This window comes from Xyrauchen texanus, chromosome 15 (genome assembly GCF_025860055.1).
Source record: "Xyrauchen texanus isolate HMW12.3.18 chromosome 15, RBS_HiC_50CHRs, whole genome shotgun sequence".
In the NCBI taxonomy this organism is placed as follows: Eukaryota; Metazoa; Chordata; class Actinopteri; order Cypriniformes; family Catostomidae; genus Xyrauchen; species Xyrauchen texanus.
The window spans coordinates 20686831-20702680 of NC_068290.1; the positions used below are offsets into that span (position 1 = coordinate 20686831).

Consider the following 15850-nt stretch of genomic DNA (forward strand, 5'->3'; position numbering starts at 1 on the left):
TATATAGAACTAAATGAATAAACAAATGAATAAAGCGGATTTGGACCTCTGAGACAGCGGTATGTTATCAATCAAGGCTCAAATTGTAGCACTTCACTGCAAACAAACAGTGCTCCTCCTTCAGAGTATGAGTCAGAGACGTGTGAGCGCAGGGGCCCTCTAGTGGCTATAGGTGGCACTTCAGCACAGCAACATAACATTAAACAACACATTACAGTTAAACTGCATTGCTGGACAGCGAAAGATGCATTTAATAGGTCCTGATTTCAATCTCTCACCCTCTGTGCAAAACAAGCTTAATTACATTATATTACTATGTAATGTTATGTTCCTATGTTTACAAACAGCAAATTAATATCGAGCGATGATTAAAACTGACCGGAACTACCTGTGCATTCAGTGGTTTGATCCGGCGCTAGTTTGCACTGCACACATTCCAGCCAATCAGAATTAAGCCAAGGTATAATATTAGTTAGCATGAGCTATCAATTAACAACTTTTTAATCTTGGTTAATGTTATAAAGAATATAATAAATTAATAGTTCACCCAAAAATGACAATTCTCATGCCATCCTAGACATGCATGACTTTCTTCTGCAGAACACAAACAAAGATTTTTAGAGGAATAGCTCTGTTCTGTTGGTCCATACAACACAAGTGAATGGTAATCAAGCTTGAAATTATGATCGCCAAGGAGACTGCTGATGTCAAGATTTATAATGATAAAGGAGTTACATTTTAGTCAGTTCTCACCCAAACCCGATTGGATCTATTCAGAAGAAGTGGATTAAACCACTGCATTCTTATTTGCTGCCTTTATGGTCTTTTTTTGAGTTTCAAAATTTTGGTCACCATTCACTTGCACTGTATGGAACTACAGAGCGGAGATATTCATCTAAAAATCTTTGTGTTTTGCAGAAGGAAAGTCATACACATCTGGAATGGCATTCAATTTCAACATATACTAACACATTAAAAAAAATATATATATATATTAATGTTAACACTAGTTAATGCATGAATTAACAATAAACAATTGTACTTTTAACACCAAGCATGATTAACAAATGTTGTAAAAAGAAGTTGTTCAATATTAGTTTATGGTATCTAATATATTTACTAATGCATACAAATATAACCAAATTATAAAGTGTTTATTTTTAATCGTAATTGTAAATAATGCAATGCGACCATGTTTACGTCGCATTTTTACTATATTACCAACAACAGAGGAACCATCGGGCAGAATCAACTGTAGCACCGTATCCTAAAGAGAATGCACAGCCTCCTTACCGCTTCCGGGTGAAAGGGATGTTGTGATTAGCTTCTGGCTAACGTGCATTTAACAGCGTGTTGACGCGTTTTTTGTCAGGTTATGCGTGTTGTGTAAAACACTTAGAAGACAAATGTCTGCACCGTCCGTTCCTGGGCCATCCAATATCAGGGATTTAAATCCAGCGACAGTCCCGACGAGTAAAGCTCAGACAGCAGCGGCGTTAGTTGCTCAAGCCCGTGGCAAGAAGCGAGCCGTCAGTCCCGCTTTACATACAGGCCTGTCTCCAAATAATAACAGCAACAACAGCAGCAGCTGCAGCAAAAAGAGAAAAATACAGCCAGTAGCGTCTACTCCTCAAGTACAGGTTAAAATAAAATGTCCTACAATTCGTAGATTTTTTATATTCATAGGTGACCTTATAACTGCATTTCAGAAGCAGAGATATCAATAATTATTTATGACATTAATCGTACATTTCATAGATTTTAGGAGTTGCACATGACAAATAAAACTGATTTGAATTGTGGCTTGTTGAACAATGACGTTGATAACTGATATGTTGCTGCATTTCTGTCAGGTTGCTCCCGTGGAGGGGACTGTTGAAGGAAAATCCGTGGGCGCTGTCGATGTAGAATCCCCTAATAAAATCCTGCCTTTTAAAAACCCCAACTTTGTGGTAAGACGTTTATTACGAGTGTTATGAGCTCGATGAACTGTCAAAACAATCTGCTCTTGCTTTTATTAAAGGAATAGTTCAACAAAGAACGAAAAGTCTCATCATTTACTCACCCTCATGACATCTCAGATGTGTATGACTTCTTTCTTCTGCAGAATACAAAATGAAGATTTTTAGAATAACATCTCATCTCTGTAGTTCATTACATTGAAAGTAGATGGATGACCAAAACTTTGAAGTTCCAAAAAGCACATAAATGTAACAAAAGTAACCTATATGCCTCTAGTGGTTTAATCAATAGCTGTGTCCCAAATGATACACTATGCACTTGCAAAATATACTATGCACTCAGCCATGTAGTGCATGTATTTTTAAAGTGTTGTATCATCCCAAATGGTACACTTAATGTTTTTTTTTACTACACGGAAGCATCCAGTGTTTAACAGCTGATGGAAGTTACGTTTCAAGTGCACATGAAGCGTTACCGCTAGTTTTAGCAGATTAGCCAACCTCAGTTCAACACTTGTGTCTCACAAAAATGAGTGCACCCCTCACATTTTTGTAAATATTTGATTATATCTTTTCATGTGACAACACTGAAGAAATTACACTTTGCTACAATGTAAAGTAGTGAGTGTACAGCTTGTACAACAGTGTAAATTTGCTGTCCCCTCAAAATAACGCAATACACAGTCATTAATGTCTAAACCGCTGGCAACAAAAGGGAGTACACCCCTAAGTGAAAATGTCCAAATTGGGACCAAAGTGTCAATATTTTGTGTTGCCACCATTATTTTCCAGCACTGCTTTAACCCTCTTGGGCATTGAGTTCACCAGAGCTTCACAGGTTGCCACTGGAGTCCTCTTCCATTTTTCCATAATGACATCACAGAGCTGGTGGATGTTAGAGACCTTGTGCTCCTCCACCCTCCATTTGAGGATGCCCCACAGATGCTCAATAGGGTTTAGGTCTGGAGACATGCTTGGCCAGTCCATCACCCTCAGCTTCTTTAGCAAGGCAGTGGTTGTCTTGGAGGTGTGTTTGGGGTCGTTATCATGCTGGAATACTGCCCTGCGGCCCAGTTTCCGAAGGGAGGGGATCATGCTCTGCTTCAGTATGTCACAGTACATGTTGGCATTCATGGTTCCCTAAATTAACTGTAGCTCCCCAGACCATGACATTCCCACCACCATGTTTGACTGTAGGCAAGACACTTGTTTTTGTACTCCTCACCTGGTTTCCGCCACACACGCATGACACCATCTGAACCAAATAAATTTATCTTGGTCTCATCAGACCACAGGACATGGCTCCAGTAATCCATGTCCTTAGTCTGCTTGTCTTCAGCAAGCTGTTTGTGGGCTTTCTTGTGCATCATCTTTAGAAGAGGCTTCCTTCTGGGATGACAGCCATGCAGACCAATTTGATGCAGTGTGCGGCGTATGGTCTGAGCACTGACAGGCTGACCCCCACCCCCCCCACCCCTTCAACCTCTGCAGAAATGCTGGCAGCACTCATACGTCTATTTCCCAAAGACAGCCTCTGGATATGATGCAGAGCATGTGCACTCAGCTTCTTTGGTCAACCATGGCGAGGCCTGTTCTGAGTGGAACCTGTCCTGTTAAACCGCTGTATGGTCTTGGCAATCTTCTTATAGCCTTGGCCATCTTTATGTAGAGCAACAATTATTTTTTTCAGATCCTCAGAGAGTTATTTGCCATGATGTGCCATGTTGAACTTCCAGTGACCAGTATGAGGGAGTGTGAGAGCGATGACACCAAATTGAACACACCTGCTCCCCATTCACACCTGAGACCTTGTAACACTAACGAGTCACGTGACACCAGGGAGGGAAAATGGCGAATTGGGCCCAATTTGGACATTTTCACTTAGGGGTGTACTCACTTTTGTTGCCAGTGGTTTAGACATTAATGACTATGTGTTTAGTTATTTTGAGGGGACAGCAAATTTACACTGTTATACAAGCTGTACACTCACTAGCAAAGTGTCATTTCTTCAGTGTTGTCAGATGAAAAGATGTAATCAATACATATTCACACAGCTTGGGGTGAAGGTAAAGTATTACGCTCACATTTGTAAGGTGCTGTATCCACTATCGCTAGCTGCTATACTCTTGATTATGTAAAACTGTTTTGTTAGGCCAGCAGTGCAGCCAGATAACTCTATGTACAGCAAGCCGCATGCTTCGAGTGCATGATGTGTCTGATATTCCACATTAAACGTTTTATCATCTGGGTACTTAAAGTACACTTCTTTTTGCTGCATTTTGAGTGTAAACGTACTGCTCACACTACATACATCAAAAAATGTCATAGAATAGTGCAGTTTGACATGCACCTCATGTCTTCTGAAGTGATCCAGTTGGTTTTGGGAGAGAATAGACCAAAATGGAATGCTTTTTCACTGTACATCTTGCCATTGCAGTCTCTTGGCACGATCATGATTTCAAGATTGATTACACTCCCTAGTGCTTTATACATGTGCACTGTGTTAGATTGCGCTAGGAAGTGTTATCAAGCTTGAAATCACGATCACCAAGGAAACTGCTGATGTCAAGATTAATAGTTAAAAAGGAGTTACATTTTGGTCTGTTCTTACCCAAAACCAATTGGAAAACATGGATGTAACCACTTGAGTCATATGGATTACTTTTATGCTGCCTTAATGTGCTTTTTGGAACTTCATAAAACCTACAAAGCTGCGATTTTCTTCTAAAGCTCTTTGTATCTGTTCTGCAGAAGAAAGAAAGTCATACTCTTTTGGGATGGCATTAGGGTGAGTAAATGATGAGAGAATTTCCATTTTTGGGTGAACTATTCCTTTAAACAATGATTCTTAAGAGATAAGATTTTCTTTACCCTAATTTTGCAGTTCAATTCTTTCTTTGTGTTTGCTGATTTGAGAGTCAAACAGCGAGAGATTGTTGAAAGTTTTTATTGATTCATTAATATTCAAGAAACTGTGTAAGCATATAAGATTTTTCTGAATTGTACTGAAAAGTTATGCATCTTACTATGTGCAAGAGCTTAAATTATTTTCCCCTCACTAGCACTCAGGTATTGGTGGAGCAGCTGCAGGGAAGAAGAATCGGACGTGGAAGAATCTGAAGCAGATTCTGGCAGCAGAGAAAGCACTGCCATGGAAAATCAATGATCCCAACTGTGAGTCTAACTTCTAGTAATAAAGGGTATATTTAAACTAAAGAATCACATTAATTGATCAATATAATGTTTTAAACATCTGTTGGGAAAAATGTTCAAAACATGTTTGTAGACTGATGCATTTATTTATTTATTCAAAGTCATGGCAGAGATTGTTATTGTATCTGTAGATTTACTTGTGATCTACAATATTTAATTTCCTTTTGTCTTTCGGCTTCTGTCAGACTGTAGCATAGATGCGCTTCCTTCGATGAAACCTGCTAAAAAGTACTCTGACATCTCGGGTCTTCCTGTAAGTCTGTTTTATCTGTTGTAAAATGTTATCAGTTAATGATGTGTAGAAGTAATTGTTATTTTTTGAGAGGTGTGTGACACTAAATTCATTGATCTGAAGTATCAAGACTTTATCTTACTACACTTAATTATTTTTGCATCTTTGTTCTAGGCAAACTACACTGACCCTCAAACTAAATTACGCTTTGCATCGACAGAGGAGTTTTCTTACATCCGCCAGTTACCTACAGATGTGGTGACGGGATATCTGTCTCTCCGTAAAGCCAACTGCATTGTACCGTGAGAGAGAATACAACTCTCCCACACACATACATGCTGACTGACCACAGGGTGCTACAGTATCTAAAGGACCTGCATACTCAATCAGACACTGATCATATTCTGATATTTGTGGATGTTTATGGTTACCTTTAATAGTGAATATGTTTGGCTACCGCAATATAATATACCCCTCTAGGGGTTCCTCTGTAGAGCTGGTTTGACCTATGACAAACTTTTAAATAAAAGTCTTGAGTTGGACAAAATGTGATTATATTAGATATTACACTAATGGGCAAATAAAATGCATTGTAGCTGATTCCTTGATATATTTTATTTTGCTACCCTCCACCAGGATTATGATGTATCAAATTATACATTAAAACAAATTCTCACATATTCCTCTTCACAGGTGCAAACAAGAACCTATTGCAAATTAGATCATAAACTCAATAAACAGAAACAGGTCCCTAAGGCACCCTCTGGTGGTTAAAAGGAACAAACCTCCACCCAATTAGGAACAGCATACAATGTTTTGTCTTACCATCTATGAATAAAGTCTTTGATTTTATGATTTGTTTTGGAAGAATGCTTCCTGGAGCTTGGCCACCTGTAGGATGGCTCTTTATCCATGCCAATAAGAGAGGCCATGGTGGAGCTGATCAAGAAGGCTTAACACCAGCTTTTTCCACCCTCCACATCTGCTGGAGGTGTTGTTTTTTTGACGGTCCAGCTACTTGCATTGGTGGCTACATTTCTTTCCTTATGCATGAAGGTTCTTATTAATCCTGGTATACACAGAATGCCATGTGGTATTCCATCATTCACAATGTGCTTGTTCCAAACCCAGGATCATTTTCATGACTCTTTGAAGGTCAGATATCAAAATGTAATATGGTAGGCCCCAGTGAGGATCGAACTCACGACCCCTGGTTTACAAGACCAGTGCTCTAACCACTGAGCTATGGAGCCTCACCTAACACCAGTCAAGCTTGTTTCCTTTTTGTTAGTTCATACATCTAGTCACACCTAAATATTTGGCTTGGCAGACAGCCCAAAGTTTCGATGGTGTGATAAAGTAGTTACATCTTAATGTGTGAACTGTAAGGCTCTTATTTACACTCATTCAGACAGCCTCTTGGGATATTGACCGAAGTGGCCATTCAATTGTTTGAGCTTAGAATTCCCTGCACATACATATGAATGGGTCACAATTAATGTTTGTTTGTTTTACACTGGAGAAAAGTGTAAAGAGCAGGATCAGATCAGACAATAGATAGGCCATTTTCTTGTATGTTGTTGTGAAATCGCTCATTGCAGAATACCTTTTTTTAATTAAGTACTATGTTGTTTTTGTGTACATTTATAGCACATCGGAGGTCATTTAATAAAAACAACTCATCAGTGTTGTGGCTCTGAGAACAATTGGTAATACTACTATATAAAAACAAAAGTGGACCACATACAGTTTAATATTAAAACACTGATACACTATCAGAAATTTGAGTGTTGTTATCAGTTGGACACTTTTATTCATTTTCAGAGTCTAAAATGAACCCTGGAACTCTATTGCATTTAGAGACTGAAGGTTAATCTTTAAATTATTTTTTTAAACCATATGGTGAACAGTGAAAACAGTCGCCATGCAGGTTATTTTATGGCTAAATATCTGTATCTCAGCTATGAATGGATTAATGCTGTGGTTGCCAAGAAAGGGGTATGTAAATATTTGAAATTTCACACATCCCTCTTCACATGAAGAAAAAAAAATTCTGTTTGCATTTTAAGATTCTGTCAATCTTTTTTTTTATGTTTTTGATCAAGCCAGATCTAAACATTTAAAATGTATTTAGTAGTCAGATCAGATATTGCTGTATTTTTCTGTTTTTATAGACATTGTTATAAATAAGATCTTAAGATGCTAAGGTACAATAACTACAGGAGTATGGAACAGCTGTCTTAGTACAGGTAGTTATGAATGTGTTAAGAGGTTTGTTAGTTACTGGGTCAGAAATGTGATGGAAAAAGAAGTTGTAAAATTGGCTATAAATTTACACAGAAAACATTAGTGATTTTATAATACTAAAATCATGTTAACACGCATATTGGTTACATCTATATATATATATATATATATATATATATATATATATATATATATATATATATATATATATATATATATATAAAAGGCGGTGGGTCAAAATACATTTTTGTTGTAATCAACATTATGCCACAAATGCAGTCGATTGAACTTGTATTGAACCCAGAATATTCCTTTATAGACAACTTTTACTTTATTTTGGTTTGATGCTCTGTTAAAGGCCTCAGATCATTAACCAGTCATCAAAAATCTTAGGAAGGTTTTGAATTGTATCACTGTACACGCAAAAAAAATTGTTTTGCTGCTTGTTTAATTTACTTATATATTAAAATGAACTAAAGCAACACAATTCTAGAACATTTAGTCTACTTGATTTAATTGTGTTCTATTCATTAACATTTGTAAAATGGAAGTTTACTTAATCTATTTGAGTTGGGACTACATGAATACTTTTTGTGGTGTTAATTTAGAATTGATGAAACCGGGCAGGAGATTTCCATTGTCTACCATGCATGGGACTCCAGAGTAAATGTTAAGTGATAAAATTAAATGTCATGTTATGTTTTTGTGTAAGAGGATTATAAAGGGGGATATTTGTTAGTTTAATGTTTTATTTTGAGATTTAAAAGAGTTCTGTTATGTTGCAGTTTTGGGGGTTATATGGTGAAGAGTGTAGCTTTATCTAATGATGAAGAAGGGTAAATTGCGCATGTAAAAATTGATTGCTTGCTTCGTCACGCAATTGCTAAGCTGCTAACCATAGCATATTTAATAAACTACATTGTACCAGCATGTGTTTAGCATGCTAACATTTACTTTCACTAGTTAGTACATCAAGTTACACTGACACGTCTAATTTTGTTGGGTTTACCCAATTAAACTAGGATCTTTCTAAACAAGTGTTTGAAAAAAGGTGTTTGTGTTGAGATTACATAATAAAACTGAGTTAAGAAAACTCATTTCAAACATGTAGAACCATGATCCACGATTGAATCAAGTTCAGCCAAAGAGGTATTAATGTACCTCTCTCTAGACAGATCAGTAGAAAGTATGAGCCAAGAAACTGCTTTGGAATCTAGAGTGAATGGAGCTGTAAACAAAACAGACTCATCAGAGTGGAAAAAATTATGGAATTAAATGTTTTTGTTTTTTTACCAAAAATAGACAAAAAAAAAAAAAATACCATGCTATCACAACAATGGTATTCAGATTACAGTTAGTACTGGTTGTAGTGCTTAGATGAAAAAGCAACAGCATATAAAATACCTTGTGAATTTTTAGTGCAACAAAGTTTCAATTATAATACAGCACATATTTTACAGATACGGGCCTAAAGGGAAAGGAACCATTCTCATAATAATGTAGCCTATTTTTCTCTCTCTTAAGGGTGCCCTGCACAGTGATTTTTCTCTAGAATCACTGTTTTGCACAATTTCATGCATCTCTGAATGCCAGATTGCTCGGTATGCACTCTAGGGTTGATCTGACCGGAACAACAGGAGTTAAGTACCCTTCTGATGACGCTGCAGCTACATTAGTGAACCAATCATCTGGTCGGTGAGTGTAGAGGCAAAACAGGCTCGCAGGATGCGGGTGGGGGTGGGTGTATATGAACTAATGTAGTCTGATCAAACATCGGCAACAATCCCTGCAACCCACCAAGATCCTCAGGTAAGAATGTTCATATTGTCTTTGTCTGTAATGAACTGCCAATGCAGTATGCAACGATCGCGTGCAATGATTTGGAAACGGCGTATTTTACGAGCATTTGCATGTATTCGGTCCACTGTAGTAACTGGCATTAAACCAGTGGTTTTCAGTTCAGACCTTGTGGTATCTCAATGGCCTATTACAGGAAATATTTAAAAATGACGCATCTCTGCGAAGATGTCTATTCACTTATGTTACCAATACCAAGCCCCAGTGTAAACAATATGGCAACTTTGCAGCGAGTATGTTGGGTGATGTGGACGGGGCGTAGCACATTACTGTGCTGCGTTTCCCTTTCATGTTATTTGCTCTGTATTTTTATCAATACAGTTGCAAATTAAAATCGTTCCCGAAAAATTATTGAATGTTTGATGTTGTAATATGATGCATCTGTCCCACATTCTCTTGTAAATTTAAACCGCGCGTGAATTCATTCTTATTTTATCCACTTCTTTAAAAACTGTTTCCAGCTTGCGAATGTATTCCAGTCAAATAATGTACTATGCGAGTATTCTATTTGCACCTGAAACACTGAACTGAAACCCCAATACTTTATGTAATTGTTAAATGATACGGGGGCAGTAATAGGTAGTGGTGCGGTCAATGTGTCCAAACTGGGAATGCCAAGAATGTAGTGGCGGTGTGGGACTATAAATAGCATTGGGTTGCTCTCCCTTGCAGAATGGAATGGGTTTGACTAATTCTGTTAGAGTGTCTATTAATCTTCGTTGATAAGGGCCAACCAGACTTCTAATGTAATTGTAGACCTTTTTTTTTTTTTTTCACAGTGGAAAATATGAGTTTTGATACATTTTTGTAATTAAACTATGGTTTCCTACAGGTCCTTTGAGGGTAAAGTCAAATCATCATGGCTGCATCCTCCCAACTATTCAGGGTCATTCACGGCAGAAAATTGAGTCAAATCTTGGTGCCCTCCATTACATACCAAACCTGCTGCCAGTCTCCTCATCCCTGCACCGATGCAAGTCAGCCACACAGTTGGCACCAGTCACGAGGATACAGGGCCTCAGCTGCATTGCACACCTATTACCTGACCCCACCTCAGGTTAACAGCATCTTAAAAGCTAATGAGTACAGCTTCAAAGTTCCTGAGTTTGATGGCAAAAACCTCAGTTCAGTCATGGGCTTTGACAGCAATCAGCTACCTGCAAATGCACCAATTGAGGATCGGCGAAGTGCGGCCACATGCTTACAAACCCGTGGCATGCTTTATGGTGTTTTTGATGGGCATGCGGGCTGTGCCTGTGCGCAGGCACTCAGCGAAAGGCTCTTCTACTACATCGCTGTTTCATTGCTACCGCACGAGACACTGGTGGAGATGGAGAATGCAGTGGAGAGCGGTCGACCACTTCACCCAGTTCTGCAGTGGCACAAGCATCCCAACGACTATTTCAGTAAGGAAGCCTCACGCCTCTACTTCTCCAGCTTGCGCACGTATTGGCAGGAGCTGCTGGATCTGAGCAACCCTGGGGAGCGACCTGATGTTGGAGAAGCACTTGTGAGTGCCTTTAAAAGGTTGGACAATGACATATCCCTTGAAGCCCAAGTTGGTGACCCTAATGCTTTCTTGCACTACTGGGTTCTTCGCGTAGCATTCTCAGGCGCTACTGCGTGTGTTGCGCATATAGATGGTAACGAGCTGCATATCGCCAACACTGGAGATGGGCGTGCAGTGCTGGGCGTACAGGAACCCGATGGCTCTTTTTCCGCACTCACTCTTACCAATGACCACAATGCACAGAACGAATCTGAGGTGCAGCGTGTGCTGTCGGAGCACCCACTTTCCGAGGCCAAAACTGTAGTTAAGCAGGATCGCCTGTTGGGATTACTCATGCCCTTTCGCGCATTTGGAGATGTAAAATTCAAGTGGAGCATCGAGCTCCAGCGTCGTGTTCTGGAGTCTGGACCGGATCAGCTCCATGAGAACGAACATGCCAAGTTCATCCCTCCAAACTACCACACGCCACCTTACCTTACAGCAGAACCAGAAGTGACACGACATCGTCTCCGTCCGCAGGACCGTTTTCTGGTTCTGGGCTCGGATGGGCTGTGGGAAACTTTACACAGGCAGGAGGTGGTGAGGATTGTTGGTGAGCATCTTACTGGAGTGCACCAGCAGCAGCCGGTCAGTGTTGGTGGCTTCAAGGTGACCCTGGGGCAGATGCAAGGCTTGTTGGAGGAGAGGAAGGCTCGGATCTCCTCTACATTTGAGGACCAGAATTCCGCGACACACCTGATCCGACACGCGGTGGGGAATAATGAGTTTGGGTTGGTGGACCATGAGAGATTGTCAAAGATGCTAAGCTTGCCAGAAGAATTAGCTCGCATGTATAGAGACGATATTACGATCATTTTAGTGCAGTTTAACCCACATGTCATTGGCGGACAGTAGAACTGGACATACTGTTTGTCACATGCTTTCTGTTACATATACTGTATCATCAATTCTATCTAAATCTCATCGCCGCATTGTCGGTAATATCAGCACATCAACTATATCAGTGGAATGTATTGATCTGTGTGTATACTTTTATGTTCGTTTTTATTTTCACACATTTATGGCAGCTGCCTTTGAGGGGAATCTTAATATATCAGCAGGCGAGCGGTTGATTCTCATCATGTTATATGTGGCAATGAATCCAAACAGAAAAAGTCATGCTAAGCCCAACACAGACTATTTAACATGTTATAATACAAAACATAATCAAGACTGGAACTTGCATACATGTTCAAATGCACTAATATAAATGAAGCACACTTTGTACTGTGGAGAGACTATTAATGGTCAGGATGACTGTAATGTGCCAAAATCTGCTTTAATGTAACATGTAGGCTTTTATTTTTTTTTACTAATTTGTTTTGAATGAATCAATGAATGAAAAGAAAATGAATACAAAGGTCATTAAAACAGGGTGATAGAAGGAGAGATATTCAGGGTGGCCCTAAAAAAACAGGGCCACTATGTTTGATTGCTCATATCTTAAAAAGACAAACCAACGCAACAAAAAATACGGAAACAATTATATACATTAAACCCCTCCCCCCAAAAATTCCCCCCTACCCGACAATTAAACATATGAATGGAATCAATAAAAATGGTTAATAATAACAACAACAAAAATATGCATAAAGCAGTTAACAAGATTTTTGGCATACTTCTACGACTTTTTGTCAACAAAATTATGCAACAACTTCCTTCAAATAAAAAAATCATTTGGCTCCAAAAAAGGGGCAACATGGAGAAAGAATCACCTAAGTTTACTGACACTGAAAACTTATCTAAACAATTTACTCATTTATTTGTTGCTCACGATGATGTCACAGTGACATCATTTTATTGTTTACAAAAAGTCGTAGTAGTACGCCAGAAACCGTAAAAACGCCTTTATGTATTTTTAAGATATGAGTAATCAAACCTATTGGCCCTGTTTATTGGCCACTCTGTAGAATGAGATAGAAGGCAAAATAGGTCAAAACAAGTACTTTACACTTTAATGATCTGTAAATGTGATAAGGCTGTTTAATGAGAGAAGTTGCCTTAATGTTTTATGTAAGTTGAAATGAAACTTACATTTCTTATGTATTTTTATTTGTCCAATGCCACTACTTACCCTGGAAAATAATGTTGTTTTTGGGATTGGTTTTTATAATGGCCTTTGCTTGCTGAGGTTTGTTTTAGTGCCACTTGCAGTTGTAATCATTCTTTATTTGATTAGTAGGTGCTCTTTCTTGAAGAGTCTTGTAGTTCAAAGGTTAATTGAAACATAGTTTGCTCAACCAACGTACCTTCTCATTATTGTCAAAATTTTCTTTTTTTTTTGGAACCAGAGGTTGGGGCTTGCAAAGTAAGACAGAAGTTCCAGATTGTTCCTTAATTGCCATTTTTATGTATGCAAAATATTTTCTCATGCCATTCTTACCCCAGTCCCCCTGATATTTATGGTATATCTGTTGTGCTGCTGGCCATTGCTGAAATTCCTCTTTGGTTGCCTGAGGTTTGCTGGGCCTGTCTGTAAGGGTAAGAACAGGTATTTTAGGAAACAAAGGTTAATGACACACACACACAAATATATACAATCAAGCTTCTTTGAACTCATAAGCATACAAAACCCCATCTGTATGTTAACACTACACAGAGAAAATATAAACCTGAAGGATTGTGTTTCTAAAGTCATTTATTTGATTTCCATGTTGAATCAGTGCCATAAAGTTGTTCTTCCTTCTCTTTGTCAGAGGGTTATTTAGCAAGGTTAAAACCATAAATCTGTGTCTGATTGTACTTTCTAGTCTGTCTTCAGGCTATACTTTTGCACAAGAAAGAACACGCACTGCTGATTACAATATAACATTTTTAGAGTAATAGTCCATCAGCAAACAGTGTTATTGAGGTAATACTGTTATAAAGGTATGGTCCACACGTTTGCAAATATGTAAATAGAGACTGCTTTTTCTTGGAAAAGCAAATGCTTAATACTTGAAGTGGATGTATGCTGCAGCTTGTTAAGTTAAAAATGTAAAGTATTTTTAACATTATTTAGCAGCATGTCACAAGTGTATAACAACGTTACTCTTTGCTGGTGCATGAAAATGCCTTGTGCAGGTACTCTTGCTCTTTTGTATTTAGAATGTTTTAATAAAAGAGTTTTAACCAAACAAATTTCGTAAGAAAAATATTATTTTGGTTTTATTTAAATTATTTACTAAATGCAGAGTTTATACAAACTTTGCATATTCACACTTGTTCCAAAGATGAACTTTCTGGTTAAGAAGAATTAACAGTTGTCTAGCTGCCGTTAGCACTGCTCTTCTTCGTGTACTTTCACAGTGGTGTTAGACGCTGTACTGCCATCTATCGATGTGGATAATTATGATTGTCTCTGCTGCCTCCTCCAGCTCTTTGTAATTTCTAAAGTTATTACTTGAAAAATAGAATTGCTTTGCCTAAAAACAAACGTCAGAATTCAAGCAAACAGAATTCTACAGTTAAGGGCAGATTATTATTTTCCCTCATATTAATAATCCGTCTACTTCCACGTTTCACATTATTTCTAAAGACAGTACATATATTAGAGAACTGCTTAGCGTGAAATAAACTTAAATTATCTAGCGATACACAATGTTATGGTAAAGGAAATATTATAATTGTTTTTGATTATCTAATTAGCAAGTCCATGAATACTGTATTTGAAGAACTCGTTTTGTTTCCAAGCAAACCAACTTCATGGTTTATTCAAAATCCACATCAAGGGCTGTGCCAAGCTACTAAACAAATGAAGACATATGCCGTTTCATTGAGGTGGAAGTAGATGTGCCCGCTGTGATCACAAATAAAATAAAATTACACATTGCGTTTGTAAACACCTCTAAAAACGGTCCATTACTAACATACAATGATACACACATAATTTTACAAAGTTCAAGATAAACTTGTATGAGTTCTCTTACGAGAGGTTCTCTCGTATTGCGTAAGCTAGCTTACGCTACGGGAAAGATTCATCTTTTCTGAGATATTGAAGCCAAAAAATTATCCTTAATTTTTGTATCCATTGTCAACGCAGTGCGGCAGCTGCAGACCTTGAGCCGGGCTAGCTAGCGAGCTCATAGGTTGCTCTGTGGCAACTGCTGCAGCCTATAGACGAGCTTGGGCGAACTCGCATCCAATGAGAGGCGTCCGCGGCTCACTGCATCAAAGCCCGCCAAAATGGGCGTGACTAGAGTGCATATAAGCGTAGTTCGTAGGCTGGAACCCTGATTTTCATCTCTTCAGCGAAGCTCTTCGCATCGCTGACCTGGAAGCCGCGTCGCCGTTCGAGGGGCATCAAGCAAGCGTGGACAGCGCTAGAAGAAGCCGGCCGTCTCAGCCACCTTCAGCCATCCTGCGAAGCTCGCCATCCGGCGACGTATCCTTTTATTCAGCAAGCTAGTTCTCACGAACTATTCACAAAAGAGTACGAGCGTCTTTTTCAAGATGCCTCGCTCCACTTGCGCCTCATGTCGCGCCCTTCTCAGCACAGGAGACCGCCACATCATCTGCGCTCTCTGCCTGGGACTGGGGCACGCAGAGCTCGCCCTCACTGAGGGCGGATCGCGATTTCTGCGAGGAGCTACGGATGTCGACCCTGCGGGCTCGACTCGAGCGCTCAAAGCAGAAACCGCCGCGCCGCCTTACCTTCAGCCACGCAGGAAGAAGCGCCGCTCACAAAGGCTGCCGGAAACTGTGGTTGAAGCGACTGCCTCGCCGGAGCCTCTCCCTCGAGCATCGCTTTCACCCTCCCGCCCCGGGATCGCGCAGTTGCTGCCGGCGGCCGCACTGCTGCCATCTCGGATG

General features: G+C 39.3%; 2 protein-coding genes and 1 non-coding gene across 3 annotated transcripts; 2 read left to right on the forward strand and 1 right to left on the reverse strand.

Annotated features, from left to right (window-relative positions):
• The first annotated feature begins 1269 nt into the window (after positions 1-1269).
• ino80c (INO80 complex subunit C) lies at positions 1270-6849 on the forward strand. Its single transcript, XM_052144275.1, has 5 exons — positions 1270-1640; positions 1854-1952; positions 5024-5135; positions 5360-5427; positions 5581-6849. Exons 1-5 carry the CDS (start codon positions 1407-1409, stop codon positions 5710-5712), a joined length of 645 nt encoding a protein of 214 aa, XP_052000235.1. The 5' UTR covers positions 1270-1406; the 3' UTR covers positions 5713-6849.
• trnat-ugu (transfer RNA threonine (anticodon UGU)) lies at positions 6587-6659 on the reverse strand. The gene has a single exon. It is a non-coding gene; the product is annotated as a tRNA-Thr (tRNA).
• A 2510-nt stretch (positions 6850-9359) lies between the features above and the next one.
• LOC127655934 (pyruvate dehydrogenase [acetyl-transferring]-phosphatase 1, mitochondrial-like) lies at positions 9360-14169 on the forward strand. Its single transcript, XM_052144023.1, has 2 exons — positions 9360-9462; positions 10343-14169. Exon 2 carries the CDS (start codon positions 10370-10372, stop codon positions 11912-11914), a length of 1545 nt encoding a protein of 514 aa, XP_051999983.1. The 5' UTR covers positions 9360-9462; positions 10343-10369; the 3' UTR covers positions 11915-14169.
• Positions 14170-15850: the final 1681 nt, after the last annotated feature.

Excerpts from the sequence above, each read along its gene's own strand:
- ino80c (XM_052144275.1), top strand. The coding sequence starts at position 1,407 with ATGTCTGCACCGTCCGTTCCTGGGCCATCCAATATCAGGGATTTAAAT. Across the intron at positions 1,953-5,023 it reads TTAAAAACCCCAACTTTGTG|CACTCAGGTATTGGTGGAGC; the intron begins GTAAGACGTTTA and ends TCCCCTCACTAG. Across the intron at positions 5,136-5,359 it reads GAAAATCAATGATCCCAACT|ACTGTAGCATAGATGCGCTT; the intron begins GTGAGTCTAACT and ends GGCTTCTGTCAG.
- LOC127655934 (XM_052144023.1), top strand. The coding sequence starts at position 10,370 with ATGGCTGCATCCTCCCAACTATTCAGGGTCATTCACGGCAGAAAATTG.